At 55.3% G+C, this 21,165-nt stretch overlaps 1 protein-coding gene across 1 annotated transcript; it reads left to right on the forward strand.

The window, feature by feature from the left end:
* The first annotated feature begins 602 nt into the window (after window positions 1-602).
* ADGRF3 (adhesion G protein-coupled receptor F3) lies at window positions 603-18,907 on the forward strand. The gene is made up of 10 exons (XM_039530852.1): window positions 603-769; window positions 1,261-1,479; window positions 2,986-3,195; window positions 3,915-4,058; window positions 4,679-4,875; window positions 8,439-8,630; window positions 9,300-10,712; window positions 11,720-11,761; window positions 11,947-12,009; window positions 18,803-18,907. Exons 2-10 carry the CDS (start codon window positions 1,416-1,418, stop codon window positions 18,905-18,907), a joined length of 2,430 nt encoding a protein of 809 aa, XP_039386786.1. The 5' UTR covers window positions 603-769; window positions 1,261-1,415.
* The last annotated feature ends 2,258 nt before the right edge of the window (window positions 18,908-21,165 follow it).

The raw sequence follows: 21,165 nt of genomic DNA on the forward strand, positions 1-21,165 counted from the left end.
TCTGACCCCCGACTGGCTGATGCAGGTCCATTCCCACCCGAACATCTGACCCCAGCCATCCCCTCAGGCCCCCAGACTGGCTGATGCAGGTCCATCCTGCCCCACCACCACCTGACCGGCAATCCCCCCCCCAGAACATCTCACCCCGGCCATTCCCCAGGCCACCTGGCCCGCAAGTGTCCGCCCCCCCAGACTGGCTGATGCAGGTCCATCCCGCCCCACCACCACCAGACCAGCATTCCCCCCTCCTCCGAACCTCTGACCCCGGCCATCCCCCAGGCCACCTGACCCGTTTCCATCTGCCCCCACAACTCCCGACTGCCTGACCTGGACCCATCCCCTGCTGACTCTACTGCCTGCTCCACCCCCTCACAGCCACAGTCAGGTCTCCTGGGGGAGGGGGTCTCCGGAGTGCACATGGGCCTGGCCGATGCCCGGCTGGCAGCCCCAGGATTGGCAGCAATAGCAGAGGGGTCTCTGGAGCGCCCCCGAAAGCCTCTGGCTGGCTCGGCAGCCATCTCCCAGCAGGCACCGAGCCGAGCAGGCTCCCACCCCGTCCTCACCGTCTCCTCTCTCCTCCTGACCTCAGAGTGTGGCCCAGTGCAGGGCGCCGGTCGGGAGTGCCGCTGCCTGCCAGGCTACGAGTGGAACAGCGACGTCTGCGGCCTGTATGCCGCCTGCGGGGCCCTCCTCCTCTCCCCCTGCAGCTGTCTCCGCTGGACGGCCGAGAGCCCCGGATACTGCCAGCCACTGCTCCCCAGCACCACAGGCAAGCTCCCCGCTGCCCTGTGCCCGAGCCTGTCCCAGGGCCAGGTGCCAGGAGACGCTCAAGGTGGTGGGTGAAATGATCCCCGGACTCCTGGGTTCCCATCTCACTTTGCCAGCCCAGAGGAGAGCTGACGTGGGGGAGGGGCCTCAGACCCAATTCTGCACGTGGAACAAGTGGGGGGCCCAAGGAATGAGGCACCCAAGTCTGTGCCATGCTGGCAAGGGGCCTGCTCAGCCTCTAGTCCCCTTCTGGCACTCACGGTGCCCACCTGCCTCGCTGGGCGCACGGGAGGCTTCCCGGAAGCGCTCCAAGATGCTGGCTTGTGGGTGCACTGGGCTGGGCTCCGGGAGCCCCTCAGCTCCCAGGCATCCTGCCCGTGTATCTGAAGGCTGCTGTCAGCCCCTAGTCCGTGGAGAAGGGTCCTGCTTTGGGCTCACCCGACGGGAGCTGCTGTCGAGACCCTGGGCATGAGCCCCTGCTTCTCATTTCAGGCACTGCGAGCCCAACGTCGGCCCCCCAGCTAATCCCAGCAGGGGGCGACCTCACCATCTCCTTCAGCCTGGGGGCGGGGGCCACCGAGGTGACATGGTACCTGCTCAGCCCCGACGGGAGCTCGGCGAGGGAGCTCCACAATGGGACACAGGCGATGCTGGTAATGAACAGCTCAGTGGCCGTCCTGAGAGTCAGCTCCATCTCCGCGGACTGGGCAGGTACATCCCCCCGCACCCAGTGCTAGGAACAGTGCAGACTGCAGGGGACCGAGGCTCCCAGGCCGTTCTCACCAAGACCGGCTGCTCTCCCCAGGCCACCTCTGGTCGGGGCAGGCTGGTAACAGGAGCGATCTAGCTCTGACCCCTCCCCAGGGGGTGCATTAACTCCTGGGCAGCAGGAGAAGTCACCGAGTCTCCCTAGACTGATCCTTGCACCCTCCCGCCCCATCCCTCTCTCTGTGAGCCGCTCCTAGACGGGGGAGCTTGACCATTGCATTCCGCACTGGGGAGGGCTGGAGTAAACATGGCCCCCAGCATCCAAGCACCATAATGATCCCGTTCCCTCTTGTTAGGGGATTATATCCCCCTTCTCCCTTGTGCTCTGAGCTGCAAACTCAGATGATGGGAGGAATCCCCTTGCATGACTCTGCTTCACGGGGGGGACAAAACAACCAATGCCTTTGTCCTCTTTAACATCCCCCAATAGCCTGCCTGGTGTCGCTAGACCTTTCTTGCTGGGCAGGACATCACACCTTCTGCTGGAGATGAGCACTTCACGCTAGTTATCATCTCTCTCCTGTCTGGTGATTTGTACAGCCACAGAGACTCACAGTGCAACCGCTCAGATATTACCTTACCCTGTGGGCTGCAGGTGTTATCAGCGAGCTGAATGCAGGCAGCCAGGCACAAGCATTTAATAAAGTCTAAACACATTCTTCTAATCTCAGTAGCTGTTTTAACAATACTAACATGCAGGTGAGCCAGATTGATTGCAGCTAAGGATTTGTCAGTGTTCAGTGGACACATGGGGACCATGGTGTGAGCAGGTATCTGGTGTGCCAGCATCACGCTAATCTTGCTGGACCCTGTGAAAATCAGGTCTGTCCCCCTCAGAGCAGGGTAAGGGGAGACCCTGTTTGATGTGCACCCTGGGCCTCTTCGCTGAAGCTGCGCGGGCGAGTTAGGGATGATGCAGGAGGCCATTCACCCACTAGGACCCCAGCGCATGAGCCACTAAAAGCCGTCAGCCCATCCGTCACCTGCGTCTGGAACGGAGCAGGGATTCCGCACCAGCCAGCAGGCGCAGCAGTGTTTGCAGGGAGGGAGTCTTTCCAGTGGGACGTGCCGAGGCAGGGGTACCAGGAGGCAGAGCGTAATGTCTCAGGTTAGAGCCATGCCAGTGGGGTTCACGCCCACCCTTGGGCAAAGTCCCCCGAGCCCGTTAGCCATCACAAGCGCTGAGGACTCTGGTTTTCCGCCTCATCCAACAATGGCAGCCCAGCGCCCCCTAGTGCTGACTTGGAATAGCATAGACCAGCTCCGCTTACTGGTTCACCCACCACACGCCCTGCAGCTGCTGATGTCTCCCAGCCACGCCCTGAGCCTGCCTCGTTGGAGAGATCAGACTCCCAGGTGGCGATGGTGCTGCAAAGGGTGCCCCTCATCCTCGTGGGGCAGGCCGGGGGGAGAGCGAGCCAGCCCATGACTCTGGTCTGTGTCCGTCAGGGGAGTACATATGCCGGTACGTCTGGGAGAACTCCCAGCTGCAGCTCAGGCAGCAGGTCAGCGTCTCGCTGGGCCCCGAAGACATCGTCCAGACCCCGGCCCAGGTGTCCATGAACTGCAGCTCCTCCGGCGGGATAAACCTGCGGTGTTGTATCAGGAACAGAGGCAAAGCCTATCGAGTGTCCTGGATCCCCGGCTCCAGAGCTCCAGGTGCGTGGGAGGCCGAGCGGGGTGAGTACCACACACCCTGGGGGGACCCTGGGACTCTAGGAACCTGCCCTGAGTCTGGGAGCGGAAGTCGTGGCATGGGAACGCAGGCTCTGACCAGTGGTCCAGCTGGCCTAGTATCCTGTTCCCTGGCGTTCCACGTGAGCTGGACACCTCCAGCCAGCTGGGCAATGCCGGCCTGTCCTTCCTGGCCCCCGCAGGAGATCAGCTGATGCAGGAGACGTGATGTCTCTTAGCTGAGTTTTCCTACCTAGGAGCATCACTAGTGCCTATATAAAATGACCCATCGGGCCACAGGCTTTGATTCACCCACCTCCCACCAGAGGTGCCGGATGGGCTGGCTGCACGTTGCCTCTCGGCATCACCGTGGTGTCTGGTGGTTAGAGCCAGAACGAGGCCTCTTCCGGGCAGTCCCTGATGTGCTGGGTGGCCTTCCACAGTCACGTGTCCCTCGCTGTGCTGCAGAGTCCCCGTCTCTGCACTGTGGCTGAGGCTTAGTCGCGCGCAGGGGCCTAATTAACCAACGCGTGTTGGTCAGGTGCTTTGAGATCAAACACGTCCTCTCTGAACCTCCCCCTTTCCACGCTGACCGGCCCTGGCCCCTGCAGCCTCTCGTCACGTCAACCCCTGAGCCCATCAGTTCGTGTGCTAGGCCTGCCGTGCCCCTCGCATGTACCTGTGTCTCCTGTTCCCTGTCTCAGCTGACCTGGTGGGTGACACGGACCCTCTGTGCCATTCCCTCCCCCTGGAGACCTGCCCCGCCCAGGACACCCCGTACCAGTGCGTGTTTGAGAGCGAGGGGCTGGGTGCGGCCCAGGCGGTGGTGACGGTGTCTGTGATACAAGGTGAGGAGCGCTAGGCGAGCCACGGGAGTTCTGTGTGTCCTCAGCTCCCCAGGGGTCGGGGACGGGGACGGGGCTCTCGCCGGGCTCAGCAGCCAGACCACACTGGTGTTGGGGTAAAGCCACCCTAGCTCTCAGGGGCCCTCTATGCTTGTGGTTCTCTCTGCTTGTACGCGCTACCGTAGCGCGAGCATCTCCCAGCTGTGTGGCTGATGGCGGGTACACGCTACCGTAGCGCGAGCGTCTCCCGGCTGTGTGGCTGACGGCGGGTACGCGCTACCGTAGCACGAGCATCTCCCAGCTGTGTGTCTGATGGCGGGTACGCGCTACCATAGCGCGAGCATCTCCCGGCTGTGTGGCTGATGGCGGGTACACGCTACCGTAGCGCGAGCATCTCCTGGCTGTCTGGCTGACGGCGGGTACGCGCTACCGTAGCACAAGCATCTCCCAGCTGTGCGTGCAGAGGACTTTCCCTGGCGATTGGACCATGCTTCACAGCTCCGATCCTTTGTGCACGCCTGGTTCCCCTTCTTTGCTCCACACGAGTTGATCGTTATTTATGGTGTCATTGTCCCATGTGCTTTGCCCTCACTCTGTCTCCTCCTCCCTCCCCGTTGTCCCAGCTGGGGATCCCTTCTGTCCCAGCAATGACTCGCAAGGCATGTGGGCAGCCACCAAGGCAGGGCAAGTGGCCGAGATCTTGTGTCCTGACAACAGAGCTGGGACAGTGCAGAGGAGCTGCTCCGCAGGAGGAGTCTGGGGAGAGGTGATAAGCAAGTGCACCCACAGAGAGCTCCTGGCTGGACTGCACAGTGCTCAGGTGAGTGGAGGCTTCCTGCCATCCTCTTGTTCCTTAGACCTACGATCCTACACCCTGGCTCCCACCCAGCCATCTGCATTTCAGCCTCAGCAGTCACCCTCCCCGAGGGGAGATTACTCTAGCATCGTCCTGGGCTCACTCAGGATGGAAATGAAGGAACCTCCTTCCCAATGATAAGAACGGCCGTACCGGGTCAGACCAAAGGTCCATCTAGCCCAGTATCTGTCTACCGACAGTGGCCAGTGCCAGGTGCCCCATAGGGAGTGAACCTAACAGGCAATGATCAAGAGATCTCTCTCCTGCCATCCATCTCCATCCTCTGACGAACAGAGGCTAGGGACACCATTCCTTACCCATCCTGGCTAATAGCCATTTATGGACTTAGCCACCATGAATTTATCCAGTTATCTTTTAAACACTGTTATAGTCCTAGCCTTCACAACCTCCTCAGGTAAGGAGTTCTACAAGTTGACTGTGCGCTGCGTGAAGAAGAACTTCCTTTTATTTGCTTTAAACCTGCTGCCTATTAATTTCATTTGGTGACCCCTAGTTCTTGTGTTATAGGAATAAGTAAATAACTTTTCCTTATCCACTTTCTCCATATCACTCATGATTTTATAAACCTCTATCATATCCCTCCTTAGTCTCCTCTTTTCCAAGCTGAAGAGTCCTAGCCTCTTTAATCTTTCCTCGCATGGGACCCTCTCTAAACCCCTAATCATTTTAGTTGCCCTTTTCTGAACCTTTTCTAGTGCTAGAATATCTTTTTTAAGGTGAGGAGACCACATCTGTATGCAGTATTCAAGATGTGGGCGTACCGTGGATTTATATAAGGGCAATAATATATTCTCAGTCTTATTCTCTATCCCCTTTTTAATGATTCCTAACATCCTGTTTGCTTTTTTGACCGCCTCTGCACACTGCGTGGACATCTTCAGAGAAGTATCCACGATGACTCCAAGGTCTTTTTCCTGACTCGTTGTAGCTAAATTAGCCCCCATCATGTTGTATGTATAGTTGGGGTTATTTTTTCCAATGTGCATTACTTTACATTTATCCACATTGAATTTCATTTGCCATTTTGTTGCCCAATCACTTAGTTTTGTGAGATCTTTTTGAAGTTCTTCACAGTCTGCTTTGGTCTTAACTCGCTTGAGCAGTTTAGTATCATCTGCAAACTTTGCCACCTCACTGTTTACCCCTTTCTCCAGATCATTTATGAATAAATTGAATAGGATTGGTCCTAGGACTGACCCTTGGGGAACACCACTAGTTACCCCTCTCCATTCTGAGAATTTACCATTAATTCCTACCCTTTGTTCCCTGTCTTTTAACCAGTTCTCAGTCCATGAAAGGACCTTCCCTTTTATCCCATGACAGCTTAATTTACGTAAGAGCCTTTGGTGAGGGACCTTGTCAAAGGCTTTCTGGAAATCGAAGTACAAATGATGCGTGTGTAACCCTTGGGTGGGCTCGAGTTCACTTCATTACCCGTCTCCAGTGCCTAAAAACAATCCAACTCCCGTAGAAAGTAGCTGGAGACCCAGAGTTCAGTCTCTCAGGATTTTCCAAGGATTAGCACAGGGTCAACCTCCCCCTTCAAGTCCCCAAAGGAACTAAAGAAATGAATTTAGTTCAATATCTTTATAAAATCTTATGATAAAGAAACAAACAATACTCTAAGGCAGGCCTGCACAACTCGGAAAGAGGCGAGGGCCATATTACTCCAAGGAACACAGCTGAGGGCCGAAACCCCCTGGCCCCGCCAAAACACCACCCCCTTCAGTGCCGTCTGGCCGCCCCCCTCCGAAACACATCCCCCCCGCCCCAGTGCCACCTGGCCCCGTGGAAACAACTCCCCCAGTAGCTGCAGCCTCGCATCATGCGGCTGCCCATTCCGGGGGGAGGGGGAAGGGGGGGGGGAAGGAGGGATTTTAGGGGAGGCTGAAGGAGGGAGGGAAAACGGGGGCAGCATGAAGGATTGCAGACTGACACAGGGCATGTGACTGTCAGCAGGAGGAGAGGAGGTGAGGAGGGAGGGGGGCGGGTGGAAGGGGAGGGGAAGGAGAGAGGAGGCAGCAGCAAGGCAGGGGGCACACACACACACAACACGCACACACACACACACACACACTGTTGGTAAGCTACACACACGGCTACACATACACCACAACAGTGATATACACACAGAAAGAAAAACCAATAAAGAAAAAACAGAAACAGTTCCACACAGTTCAGTTCCCAGAAAGAGTAGTCCACAGAAGCCTCAAAGAGAAAAGCTAAAGTCTCAGTTTTCCAGTCTGATCCAGTTCAGTCTCAGAAAAACAGCATCTTCTCCTCCCTTGTCTCTCTTCTCAGCTGCTGGCTCCAGGCAGGCGCCCTGCCCTGCTCCCCTGCTGCCCCCTGACCTGAGTAACCAGCCAGACAGGTCTAGGTAGCTAGGGCTAAAGAAAACCCTGCTGCAAAATGCTGCCTGCAAAATGCCCCCCCAGCGCTCTGCCCGCCAGCGGCTCGGCTCTCCCAGCCCCCAGCCCCCCCCTGGAGTCTCACCCCACCCACCCCAGCACTGGAGCAGAACCCCAAACTACCCCTAAATCCCCAATTCCAGACAGATGGATGTGGAGGCGTAATCAACACAGACACAGCGACACAGACACAGCTCACCCCTACCTCCTCCCATGGGCCTATTAGCCACATGGATTACATGAGCTCTCCTGGTGATGTGTCCCAGGGGGTCTGAATGCCCAGCTCTCTGCTCTGCTCAGCTCTCTTCACAGCTTTACTAAAAAAGTGATCATCATTGTCTCCCATTACAAAAAAAAAAACGAGGGACAGGCGTGTGACTTGCAGGTCACTAACAGCAGAGCCGGGAATAGATGGCTGGTCTCCTGAACCCCAGGCTAGTGGTGTAGATCTAGAATCTAGCCCATCCTGCCTCTTGTAAAGCCCTTCTGAGTAAGAGCAGATCTTCCAGAGAGACAGCCAGTCTGGCTCTAAAGCCTGCGGGTGATGGCAGCCCACCAGGACCGCAGCTGAGTTGTTCCGACGGTGAACTACCCTGGCTGTTCAAACTCTCGCTGTTCAGACTTTACGCCCTATCTCCAGCCCGACTGGAGCATGAGACGGCCCAGCAGCTCCCAGCAGCCTCGGGAGAGAGAGGCCTCTGCAGGGACACTGATGCTGACCCTTTGCCGGGGTGCAGGAAACGTTCTTGGATATAGGCCGGGGGCCTGGAAATTCACAGCCGTCCCTTCCAGCGTCCCAAAACTCCGCTGCGTCCATCAGTGCAAAGCGTAGTCAGTGGGTTGCCTCTGCTGCTGCAGAAAGGGGCAGGACCGAGACCCCCTGCGGCCCAGACCTCCCTTCCACACCATCCCCTGGAGCTGAGAAACGGCCACTGACTTCAGTGACTGCATGGCCGGGGGAGCTGGGTCCCTGCAGACCAGGCCCCTGGGTTGGATTGGAAGTGGAAGGCTCTGTAATGTCTGGCCCTGAGACTGCCCCGGTGCCCCAGCCTGTTAAATCTCAGCCTGTCCTCCCCCCAACCCCTTTTCCCTCTCCAGCTGGTCCTGGCAGGGCTGGGCAACCCCCGGAGCGAGCTGGCGTGGCTGACTGAGCGGCTGAGGGTGGAGACTCAGCCTGGGCAGGGCTCTGTGAGTTCTGCCTCGGACCTGCTGGCTCTAGTGACCACGGTGGACACCATCTCCCGTATTGCCGGGGACACCGGCCTGCACCTCAGCAGCAGCACCATGGCCGTGAGTACCCGGGACGCGGCGCTGGTTGGCTCGCAGACCCTGTGGGACGTGAGCAGCCCACGCTGGGTGGGACTGGCCGGTGGGACGCTGCAAGTCTCGCACAGCCCGCTGCGACCCTTCAGCTGGGAGAGCCGGCTGCCGGGCACGATGCGCTGTGTTCGCCAGGACTTCAGGCCGGAGCCAGAGCCCGTTGTGTGGGGCACTGCACAGACACGGTGTCCCCGACCCTAGGCAGCAGCATTCTTGTACTACCCATGGGTTTGGCCCTGTATCGTTTTCAGTCTATTTATTTTCAGCATTTGCAAAGTGAGGCCTTGTCCTGCCCCGACGAGGAGACTCAGAGAAGGAAAGGGGGGAGCCAGAAGGAAAGAGAACTGGGGGGGAGGATGGAGAGAGAAATGATGGAGCTGGACGGGGGGCCCACACAGACACCCTGCTGGCGTGGTAGACGTCAGAACGTCAGCGTTCGCCGGCAAATACCAGAATTACCACAGCGTCCCTGCAGTTAGCCCCTGTGCTAAGCGTGGGGCGGAGCGAGGCATCCCAGACAGCCATGGCCTCAGCACTGACCCTGTCGCTCCCGGGGGGGCAGGGAGGGGCCAGCTGTGGGAAATCAGCCCTCGAGGTGACGAGGCCCGTCCAACCCAAAGGCCGTCTTTGTGCTTGCAGACTTTCCTGGCAGTCGTCAGCCAGATGCTTGACTTCGATCTCCAGGCCCTGTGGGCCATGGCACAAGCCGACGTGCCCTCCGTGGCCTCCACGTTCCTGCAGTCCATCGAGAACCTCACCAGGCGGCCGGTCCCCGCGGCCGGCAACTTCAGCTTCACCCTGCCCAACGTCGAGCTCCAGGGGTCCGTGTTCGATCCGGGTTCGCTGACTGACTACAGCAAAACCTTCCACGTGCAGCCCCTGCTCCAAACCCACATCAGCCAGGAAGTGCTGGAGCCGCTGGTGCAGCTGGGGGCCAACGTCACCGTGGCCAGCATGGCGCTGAAGACGCTGGGTGGACTCCTGCCTGCGAACTACGGCCCAGGGCTGGGCAGCTCTAGCTACGTCCTTGGCAGCCTGCTGTTGTCCAGCAGCATCGTGTCCAGCAACGGGAGCGTGAGCCGGGCGGAGATTGCCATGACCTTCGGTCACAGGAACGCGACGGAGGACGAGGCTGTGGCAGCGACTGGGGAGGAGAGGCCCCAGTGCGTGTTCTGGGACCATGGCTTGTTCCAAGGGGAAGGAGGCTGGTCCTCCCAGGGATGCCAAACCTCTGGCACAGGCACCACCACCACGTGCACCTGCCAGCACCTGACCTCCTTCTCCGTCCTCATGTCCATCCATAGCATCGCGGATAGCTTTTGGCTGGACTTCCTGAGCCACTTTGGGGTGTGTGCTTCCATCCTGGCCCTGATCCTCTGCTTGGGGATCTTCTACCTGGTCTGGCGGTCGGTGGTCAGGAATAAGATCTCTTACTTCCGCTACATGACTCTGGTCAACATCGCCCTGTCCCTGCTGATGGCCAACACCTGGTTCCTGGGCTCCACCTGGATGACCCCGAGCCACGAGAACAAGCTCTGCGTGGCTGCCACGTTCTTCACACACTTCTTCTACCTGGCCATGTTCTTCTGGATGCTCGTCCAAGCCCTCATGCTTTTCCACCACCTGGTGTTCGTCTTCCACCAGCTGGCCAGAGCCTCCGTCACGCCTCTCGTGGTGACCATCGGGTACCTGTGCCCGCTCATCATTGCTGCCGCTGCCGTGGCTGTTTACTACCCCAAGCGGGGCTACGTCCAGGCCACGGCCTGTTGGCTCAATGGGCACAATGGGGCGATTTATGCCTTCTCTGTGCCCGTCCTGGTCATTGTCCTGGTCAATGTGCTGATCCTTTTCGTGGTGGTGATGAAGCTGATGAGGCCGTCGGTGTCCGAGGGACCCAAAGGAGAAGAGAGGAAGATCCTGCTCAGCATTCTCAAAGCCCTGCTCATCCTGACGCCCATCTTCGGCCTGACCTGGGGGCTGGGGGTTATCACCATGACAAGCAAGAGCTCTGAATTGTCCCATTATATGTTCGCTGTCCTGAACTCATTGCAGGTGGGTGATGCGACATGGCAATCTGCCACGTGTGCAAGACTCTAAATGCCCATTATCTCCCTCCAGCTGCATTGGGCTGTCACAGAGTCCCCGGGCGATGCTCTGGAACTGCTCCCACCAAGCCAGGCAGGACTTTGGGGGAGCCTCCTCTCCCTTGGAGCAGACTGTCTGCAGGGCAAGACGCTCACACGGCTTCACCTCCTGGGTCTCTCCTTGGAGCATTCAGCATCCTCTGCCCCTCCATGCGCTTCCCACAGCGAGCCCGCCCAGGCGGGGTCCTGGGGGGGCCACAGGGTCCTGCACCCCCACTTTGCAGTCAGACGTGACTCTCAGCCAGCCAGTAACACAGAGGTTTATTCGATGACAGGAACACGGTCTAAAACAGAGCTTGTAGGAACCGCGAACCGGACCCCTCAACTGGGTCCATTCTGGGGGGCAGTGAGCCAGACCCCCACGTCTGCACTTCACTCCTTGTCCCCAGCCAGCTCCAGACTAACAACCCCCTCCACTCTGCTCAGCCCCTTTCCCAGGAGGTCACCTGACCTCTTTGTCTCCAACACCTTCAGCTGGCACCTTTGCAGAGAAGGGCCCAGGCCATCAGTTGCTAGGAGACAGAGTGCCAGGCATTTAGGTGCACTGGCCCTTTGCTCTGTAGCAATCACACACCCCCATCTCACCACCTAGATACTTAAGAACTGCCTAGGGGACACTGAGGCTCCAACACAGTATTCAGAGAAAACATTAAGAACATTCCCAGTTCGCCACAGGGGCCCACATCCAGACACAAGGCCTGGGAGCCTGCTAAGGGACAGGCAGCGAGGGACTGCCACGGCACAGGGCCACCCCAGCCATGTCTCCTTTCTCTCAGCCATGCCTCTGGAGCTAACCTTGCTGAGCCTCACAGGTCTCAGAAAACCAGGCCATCGACTGGGGACTCACTGGACAGTGTTTAAACAGCACCAGGTGAGAACCGATCAGTAAATGCTCTTTATTTCTCTTTCACGCAGGGTGTCTTCATCCTGGTCTTCGGCTGCCTCATGGACAAGAAGGTGAGCTGCTCCTCTTCCCGGCCTTCGCCAGTCACGCTGGGCCAAAGACACTTCCAGGCAGCCATCAAAAACAACCACCCTCTTAACAGCATAAGAACGGCCCTGCCGGGTCAGCCCAATGGTCCCTCCAGCCTCGTAGCCTGTCTCCCGACAGGGTAACAGGAGTGACCTTGTGTTCCCTACAGGTGCGGGACGCTCTGCTCGAACGCATCCAGAAAGAGCTCCCCTCCGGGGCCACCACCACTCGGGTGAGTGTGACCCTAGCTCCTGTGTAGCACCCTGCACAGCGGCACGGCCAGGGTGTGACGTTATGAGTGTGATATAATATTTCATTGGAAGGTGACAGGGCCAGAAAAAGTTAATTAACTCACAAACTGACCTGACCCATGGGTGAACCTTAGGAACTGGTTAGGAAGATCTTTTGAATAGAGCTTTTGAAATGCAAGCCCTCACTGAGGAAGGAAAGGGTAGATTTGTGATGGGTGATGGATTGGTGGCTAGTGCAGCTTGTAAAAGTGAACCTGAAATGGGTAACTGTGATTTGCTGGAAGTAGCTCAGTGTAGTGAAAAAAGCAGCAGCTTATCCATTGGGAGTGGCAATGTGCCTGGTAGGGAAAGTTTGGAGGAGCCTAGGCAGCCTTGTGAGCTGATGGCTTTGTCTAGTCAGCGGTTTGGGAAGGGAGGGATAGTGGAAGATAAGTGTCCCTATCCCTTACCTGTGTCCTGGGTGGAGAAATGTGACAGTGAAGGAAATGTGCCTGTGTCTGTCAGGGGTATTGACTTGCCTATGAAGGGAGCTACCTCGGTCTCCAAGCAGTTGTCTGTGAACAGCCCCATGTGCTGGGACAAGGGAAATGAGATCCCGAGCTGTGTGTCTAGTAAAGGAAAATGTGTCTCCAGCTCTTCTGTGTCTGTGGAGCAGATAGAAGGTGCCTTTCAGCCTGTGATGGTTGAGAATAGTGCAGTTGTCTCAGAGTTGGTTCTGGATTCAACTAAAGCCCAGGAAGGGATTGGTCCTAAGTTTGTGTCTGCTGGGGAGAATGGCACCGTGACTAGGTGGCATCCAGTTAGTGTCATAGCAAAATCCCAGAGACCAGACAATTCTGGTGCTTGCATTTTGCCTATTGCTAATGTGTGGTTGGAAAAGGGTGTAGCAGCTCTGTCTGCTCAGGGTGATGCCCTAGCCAGGGCACAAGGAGAGCAGGAAGGTGATTTGATTGTGTTACCCACTGACAGTTTGACAACTTGTAACAAGGAGGAAATGATTCCTAAACTTGTGTGGGTTGAGCCTGACAACTTGCAGGTTGCCAGTGACTATGAGGAAAGTTGCAGAGGGAAGGGGAGAACCTCTGACCTTTTATCTAGTGAGTCTATGAGTTTGCCTAAAAGGGAATTGTGTGGAAATCTGCCTGATGGGCCAAAGGTGATCATGGATGTGAGTAAGACCCAGAAAGAGTCTGTTGTGGCTCAGGGAAGTGTTCCTTTAGAGCAAGTCCTGGGTGAAGAAGGTAAGAGCAGAATGTCTGTGAGGGGTGAATTGTTGCTTAAAGAAGCTGCTAAGGAAATAAATCCTCATGGTAATCTGTGCAAGCAGTTTGGTACAACTGAAGGGTGTGATTTAGTCAAGAAAGTTTCAGTTCCTAACAGCCAGAAATTTTCTGTTGTAAATGGATCCACTGACTTTCCTTTTGAGAGATCCAGTGTGGGCAGCTTTGAAAAGGTCTCAGGTGGAGTAGAAGCTGTTAAGGAAGTTGAGCAGCCCTATAACCACCTGGCTGTGTGTGGCCAGCTTGTTGGCAAGACAATGGTGTTGGAACAGGAATGTCTCCAGGCTGATCCTGTGAGTAAGCAGTCTGGGCTTCAGGGTCTGAGGACAGATTTAGTTACTGGTGTTTCAGAGCAGAACAGTTTTATGGCCGAATGATTGAGGATGCAGGGGAGAGCAAGCCAGCTCTCACCCTCAGACTCTTTGGATTTGTGCGGTATCTCTGTAAAACAGAGTCCAGCCTTGGAATGGGTAGCAGCTGAAAATCTAAAAGCCAGTGTCTGTGTTGATGCAAATTACCTGGCTGGCAGGGAGAAGAAAGACTTGCTAATAGCTGTTAGCACAGAGAGCCCACCCCATCAGCCAGTGACTTCTGTTAAGCAAGAGAAATCCGAGTTTAATCCTTCAGGAGAAGGAGGAAAGAGAGAACTTACTTTTGCGAAGGGAAGCCACAGGGTAACTCTAAAATGCCCAAACCCCAATGGTATTGAGCCAAAGGTGTGGCATGACAAAAGTGATTGTAGATGGACACTTGCAATGGGTTTGTTATTGCTGATGGTAATGTTTGTAACTAATGTGTTGCTATTACCAAGAAATGTCAAAATGTACAATGTGCCTAATCTTGTGGAAAATCCCTTGAACATGTTGAGAGTAATACCTAAGAACACACCTTATGTTAAAAGGCCTTGTAATGCTAATGTTGCACTGTTAATGCCTGTAAACAGTATTAGAACTTTTCACAGGAGAAAAGACATTCCAGACCTGATGTGCTGTATGAAAAGGGAAACTGAGGCACACAACCACATTGCTTTCACGGCTAAATGCCAAGATTCTTACACTGTGAACAACATTAATATCTATGTTGATTTGATGTTAATTGGGTTCCAAACATTTGCCAGAGCTTGTATAAATAAAATAGCTAGTTTCTTTAGCTCTTGGCAAGATCGCATGAAATACACAGGAACCCTGCTGCAAGAGCAGATCCAATCCACTATGGTGCTAACCAAGTTTTACCTTAAGTTCATAAAAAGATTCAATCATGTTATTGAACATGAGTTGGGTAAACCATTTCTGTTACACAGTGACATGGCTTCTAACCCAGTACAAGCTGTAATGAGACAGAACCCAGGATGGGGAGCTTTCGGGATGCACTAAGGGCTTGGCTACACTTACAAATTTGCAGCGCTGCAGCAGGGTGTGAAAACACACCCTCTCCAGCGCTGCAAATTGCGGCGCTGCAAAGCGCCAGTGTGGTCAAAGCCCCAGCGCTGGGAGCGCGGCTCCCAGCGCTGTCTGTTATTCCCCACAGGGAGGTGGAGTATGGACAGCACTGGCGAAGCTCTCTCCCAGCGCTGGCGCTTTGACTACACTTAGCGCTTCAAAGCGCTGCCGCGGCAGCGCTTTGAAGTGCTAAGTGTAGCCACAGCCTCAGTGATGTTTGTGTCATCCCTTCCTGCATCAATTTTGCGTTGGGGGTGTGATGTTATGAGTGTGATATAATATTTCATTGGAAGGTGACAGGGCCAGAAAAAGTTAATTAACTCACAAACTGACCTGACCCATGGGTGAACCTTAGGAACTGGTTAGAAAGATCTGTAAATGACTAGAGCTTTTGAAATGCAAGTCTGTATTGTTAGAGGTAGAAGGGTAGATGTTTGCTCAGGTCTTGTGATGTCAGCAAACAAATCTTGTCTATTGCTATAGCTTTAATTCAAAGATCAAAAAAAGGAATATTAACATTTAGGAAGATACGTCAGTGAAATAGTATTATTGTCTAGGTGTCTCTTTGAAGGTTGTGGTAACCTGTATCTGAACTGTTTAATGGATAAATTACCCTGTGCTAATTGCCAGGATGTTTGGGAGAAGGAGAGTTAAGCCTATTGTTTTCTTGGGCCGAAAGGCTGCTAGAAATGTATAAGAAGCCTGGGATATGATCTTACTTCATCTCAGATCTGCTTTGGGTTTCAAGAGGGGGAAACCTTAAACCACAAGGATTGAGATCCCCCGTCATTGACTGGAGCCACCCTGAATATGGACATTAGTCCAGAGGTTACAGTCCATTTCTAAAAGGACTTTTGGCAACTACAAGCTCATCTCTGCTGTGTGTCTGAACCTCAAGAATTGAATTCAAGTCTGTCTGTATATTGATCTTTTAACCAGTTCTAGTCAATATCTTCATAAATGATTTGAGTAATGGCATTGCGAGTACACTGATAAAGTGTGCAGATGATACCAAACTGGGAGGGGTTGCAAGCACTTGTGGGGACATGATTAGAATTCAAAATGATCTTGACAAACTGGAGAAATGGTCTGAAATATACAGGAGGAAATTCAGTAAGGACAAATGCAAAGTATTCTACTTAGGAAGGAACAATCAGTTGCACAAACACAAAATGGGAAGTGACTGTCTAGGAATGAGCACTGCGGAAAGGGATCTGGGAGTCATAGTGGATCACAAGCTAAATATGAATCAACAATATAATATTGTTGCAAAAAAAAGCAAACATTCTGGGGTGTATTAGCAGGAATGTTGTAAGCAAGACAGGAGAAGTCGTTCTTCCACTCTACTCAGCACTGATGAGACCTCAGCTGGAGTATCGTGTCCAGTTCTGGGCACCACACTTTGGGAAAAAGAGGGGTAAATTGGAGAAAGTCCAGTGGAGAGCAACAAAAATGATGAAAGGTCTAGAAAATGTGACCTATGAAGGAAGATTGAAAAAAGTAGATTTGTTTTGTCTGGAGAGGAGAAGATGAGGGGGAACATGATAACAGTACGTAAAAGGTTGCTATAAAGAGGAGGGTGATAAATTGTTCTCCTTAATCACTGAGGACAGGGCAAGTGGTAATGGGCTTAAATTGCAGCAAGGGAGGGTTAGGTTGGAAATTAGGAAAAACTTCCTGTGACGATGCTGCCCGTGGGAGCCAGCTGAGGTCACTAAATCAGGGTGAACTGCAAACAAAACGGGGCAGACAAACCCCAGAAGCTGGTGGATGTTCCAATACTTTGAGTAACCAGTGAGGTGCTGCAGAAGCTGTTCTGTGCTGGTTGGTAAATCTGAGTCCAAACCACGCAATTCCCTTAAAGTACCCAGCCTCAGGCCTCCATCCAGACACACGTCAGCTATGATGATGATTCCTGAAAATCTTATCTCATCATGTAAAAGAAAAGGTTCTTTCAATCCTGAAGGACCAAGCCTCAGACCCAGGTCAAATGATAACACAGATCTTACCCAAAATACACGCTTAGAGCCAATTCTTATTAACTAAGCTCAAATTTATTTAAAAAGAAAAAAGAGAGAGTGTTGGTTAAAAGATCAATATACAGACAGACTTGAATTCAATTCTTGAGGTTCAGGTACATAGCAGAGATGCGCTTGTAGTTGCCAAAAGTCCTTTTAGAAATAGTCCAGAGGTTATAGTCCAATGTCCATATTCAGGGTGACTCCAGTCAAGTGTCTTCCTAAATGTTAATATTCCTTTTTTGAGCTTTGAATCAAAGCTATAGCAATAGACAAGACTTGTTTGCTTACATCACAAGACCTGAGCAAACACCTCCCCTTCTACCTCTAACAATGCCGGCTGCATTTCAAAGCTCTGGTCATTCACAGATCTTCCTAACCAGTCTCTAAAGTTCGGCCATGGGTCAGGTCAGTCCGTGAGTTAATTAACTCTTTCTGGCCCTGTCACCTTCCAATGAAATATTATATCACACTCATAACGTCACACCCCCAACGCAAATTTGATGCAGGAAGGGATGACACAAATATCACTGACTGCATCCCAATGAAATATTATGTTACCCTCATAACATCACACTTCCGAACTGTCGGTGTGGTTAAGCACTGGAATAAATTGCCTAGGGAGCAGGGCCGGCTCTAGGCGCCAGCGCTCCAAGCATGTGCTTGGGGCAGCACTTTCCAAGGGGCGGCACTCCGGCTCCTTTTGTTTTTTTTGCTTGGGGCACAAAAAGCCGGGAGCTGGCCCTGAGCGGAGGTGAGCTGTGGCGGTGGGGGGCGCGGGGAAGGCCGCAGGAAGTAACCCTGGGTGGGGGAACAGAGGAACTTCTCTCCCCTCCGCTCCCCTCCCGCCTGCTCCCCTGAGCACGTCGCCGCCGCTCTGCTTCTCCCCCCTCCCTCCCAGGCTTGCCGGCGAATCAGCTGTTTTGCGGCAAGCCTGGCAGGGAGGGGGAGAAGCGGCGCGGCAGCGACGTGCTCAGGGGAGCAGGCGGAGGTGAGCTGCGGCAGTGGGGGGCGCGGGGAGGGCCACAGGAAGTAACCCTGGGGGGGGGGCAGAGGAACTGCTCCCCCCCCAGCTCACCTCCGCCTCCTCCCCCGAGCGCGCCGCCGCTCTACTTCTCCTCTCTGGGAGGGAGGGGTAGGAGGTAAATGCAGCACACCTGGGGGAGGAGGTGGGGCTGGGGATTTGGGGAAGGGGTTGGAAGGGGGGGGAAGGTGTGGAGTTGGGGTGGGGCCGGTGGGGCACGGGGAATTTTTTTTGCTTGGGGCGGCAAAAAACTTGGAGCCAGTCCTGCTAGGGAGGTTGTGAAATCGACATCTCTGGAGGCTAGAAAAACCCCTGTCAGGGTCGATCTAGCTAATACTCAGTCCTGCCTTAGTGCCGTGCGTTGGACTCGATGACCTCGCGAGGTCCCTTCCAGTCCTATGATTCTAGGACATTTCAGCATGGCTGGCTTTCCTCCTGGGTCCATTTGGCAGCAGGGTCAGTTGCTGCTGCAGTGAAGGCTGCTCAGTAGTGTCAGGTCACCTCTATCCTTTGTCACGGGGGTGTGCAGGCTTTCCTCCGTTGGTCAGACCTGGTCTCTGGAGGAAATCTGTCACTCTGCATTGTGGACGTCTCTCCGGCTCAGGCTCTCCCCCGTTGCCGTCGCTCCTCTCTGGGGTTGGACTGGGCTTTGTAGCTCCGCGGTTCCACTGTCAGGCGGGAGCCGGCCTAGGTTACGCTCGCTAGCGCTCGCTCTGCGTGGGAGTCCCGAGCAGCCCAGCTTGTTGCTGGGACAGACCTGTCCTTCCTCTCCCCTATTCGTTGTGCTTTAGGCAGAGCTGATGCCTTCCGGCAGCTGGATTTTTATCTGGGTTGGGGTCCCCCTGTATTTGCCATGACTCCCCTTTGAAAGCAGCCCATGCTCACAAGCCCTGCACCATGGCCTCTCTCCTGCTGAGCCGGGGCTTACCGCAGGGCCCTCCAGGTGCCATCCGGGGAGGGGGGCGTGGGTCAGATTTTCCTCTTCCCTCCTCTGGGGCCTGGGTGTGCTGCAGCGGCCGGGCCTCCTGCCTTTGGCGACCCAGCGAGTGAGGCACCGGGACTCGCCCCCGCAGGGCAGGAGGAAGGGGCGCGAGGCAGCTGCCAACAGGTGCCAGTGAGCTTAAAGTTTAGGGACCAAGTTCCCAGGCTGCGCACAAGGGCCCTGCCTGCCTGCATGGAAGCACCAGGCTCCCGTGAGCTGCTGGCTCTTGGCCAGACGGTGCTCTCTGCTGCACAGACGTGAGGCGAGCCTGACGGGTCTTCCTCTCTTTGCTCACAGGGAACAAGTGAGAGTTTGGAGCCAAAGCCAGGGGAATGAAGCGGCCTGAGGCCTGTGCATGTGAGTACGTGTCTGCTGGGAAGCTGCCTGGGCTTGGCCTGCAGGGTCAGACCCAGCACTTCTGGCCTGTGGGAGAAGGAACCTTCCCCACTGGGACCCGATGCAGCACTGGGCGGTTCCCTCCCGCCCTGGGAGTCGGCAGGCAGCCGGACCAAGCGCTCCACGAGCAGCCCCACGGCTGGGCTGGGGGTAGGAGCGGCCCGTCCGTCCTGCAGAGCAGAGCTGGGGTTGGAAAGGGAGGTGCGGGATGCTCAGGTTCAGGTGGCTGCCCCGGGCAGCAGGTGGCTGCCCCCTGTAGCTCCCTCGGTGGCAGCCCCCACCACCCCGGCGGGCGACTGCGAGTCGACTCTGGGAGGAGGAGGGGGGTTATCCTGGCTGGACCTCCTGAGCAGCAACCTGGGGGGCTTGGGTGAGTGTCATGCCAGGGCCCCTCCCCTCCTGGAGTTCGTTGTTGCTGGGGGGAGAGGACTGAGGAGAGTCCTCCTCTCTGGCCTCCTGCCCCTGCCCCAGGGCAGCCTGCCTGCTGCACCCCAAAGTCCTCATCCCCAGCCCAGCCCCACACCCCCTCCCGCACCCCAACCCTCTGTCCCAGCCCAGAGCCTGCACCCAGCACCCAAACTCCCTCCCAGCGCCCACACCCCAATGCCAGCCCAGAGCCCACACCCCTCCCGCACCCAAACTCCCTCCCAAGGCCTTAGACAGGTGTGTGTGTGTGTGGGGGGGGACTTGGACCCATTCTGGGCACCACCAAACCCGCCGCCCCTGGTTGCACCTAGGAACCCAGAGCTGCCCTGCACCCAGCTCACCGAGGGTCCATGGTCTGCAGCTCGGTGTGAGGCAGACAGACGTCTACATGGTCGCTCGCACTGGGTGCCACCCAAGTACAGCCTCACCCAAGAGCCTAGGCATGTGCTCCGGTGGCTTGCTCATGGCCACACTCTAGCCCAATCAAAGCTAGCGCCTGTATTTCTACCAGCCTGGGAATCATGACTCCAGCTGCCCTGGAGGCGGCCATCTCCCGTAAGAGCTAGGCAGGGGTGTGAAATCCCTCGGGTGCATGAAGTATAGATTGCCGGGGTCCCTCTCCTCTGAGGATCTCCAAGCATCGTACATCTTGCAACCTCATCAACCCTGTGGGAAGAGCATGAATACTCAAAAAGCTCATTCTGCTCCCTGTCCAGCCCCCAATATTTAGCCCATAAGCAAAGCCCCATCTGACGTGGAGCATGACCTGGGCCATGCTATGCCCCCCTAGACTCTGTATGCCCATCTGCACAACAGCTGTCGTATAACCTCCCTTGCAGGGGGCACTGAGAGAGGTGATTCCTACGTGCAAGGTGCTCTGAGATCCGCGGTTCAAAGGCAGCAGAATATAGCGGCGAAACACCATCGTTGGCTGGGTGGATTGGGGCCTGCTCTCCACATTGCCAAGTGAATGTCCCCTGCCACATTAAAGAACCCACTTCTCAGCACTACGGGGCTGGTTCATTACATAAAGGCAATGCCTGTCTTGAGGCCCTAAACTACTCAGTCATGGGACAAAGGTCACTATTTGCCAGCAGTCAGCATGAGCACTTGAGCAAGTACCGATGGCTGGTTACAGGCAGGAAAGTGATTCCTGGTTGCTGCTCCCGTCTGGTTCCTTTGGGTGCTGTCTACACTAGGAAATACTGGACCCTTAGTTCTCCATGTTTGCATTGTCCCTGATTGTAGCTGTAAGTGTAGACCTGGGAGCAGCTCAGAGAACAGGGGGCCAAATAACCCACGTTCTCTCAAAGGACCAGAGTGCCTGTGGCACCTTATAGACTAACGGACGTATTGCAGCATGAGCTTTCGTGGGTGAATACCCACTTTGTCGGATGCATCACTGTTCTCTGTCTCTCCAAGTCAAACCTGGTTAGTTCAGCCCTGCAGACAGCAGATCAAACCAGCACTCACCGCCCCGATCCGTGTGCTGATTCTGCAGAGACATGAGCAGTTCAAGGATTTTTAAGGGGACAAGAAAGGGTTTGGAGAAGCCAGTCCAGGGTCTAATCT

Source organism: Mauremys reevesii, linkage group 3, assembly GCF_016161935.1.
Source record: "Mauremys reevesii isolate NIE-2019 linkage group 3, ASM1616193v1, whole genome shotgun sequence".
NCBI lineage: Eukaryota > Metazoa > Chordata > Testudines > Geoemydidae > Mauremys > Mauremys reevesii.

Coding starts and splice junctions, on each gene's coding strand:
- ADGRF3 (XM_039530852.1), top strand. CDS start 1,416: ATGCTGGTAATGAACAGCTCAGTGGCCGTCCTGAGAGTCAGCTCCATC. Junction 4,059..4,678: donor GACGGTGTCTGTGATACAAG/GTGAGGAGCGCT, acceptor CCGTTGTCCCAG/CTGGGGATCCCTTCTGTCCC. Junction 8,631..9,299: donor TCAGCAGCAGCACCATGGCC/GTGAGTACCCGG, acceptor TTGTGCTTGCAG/ACTTTCCTGGCAGTCGTCAG.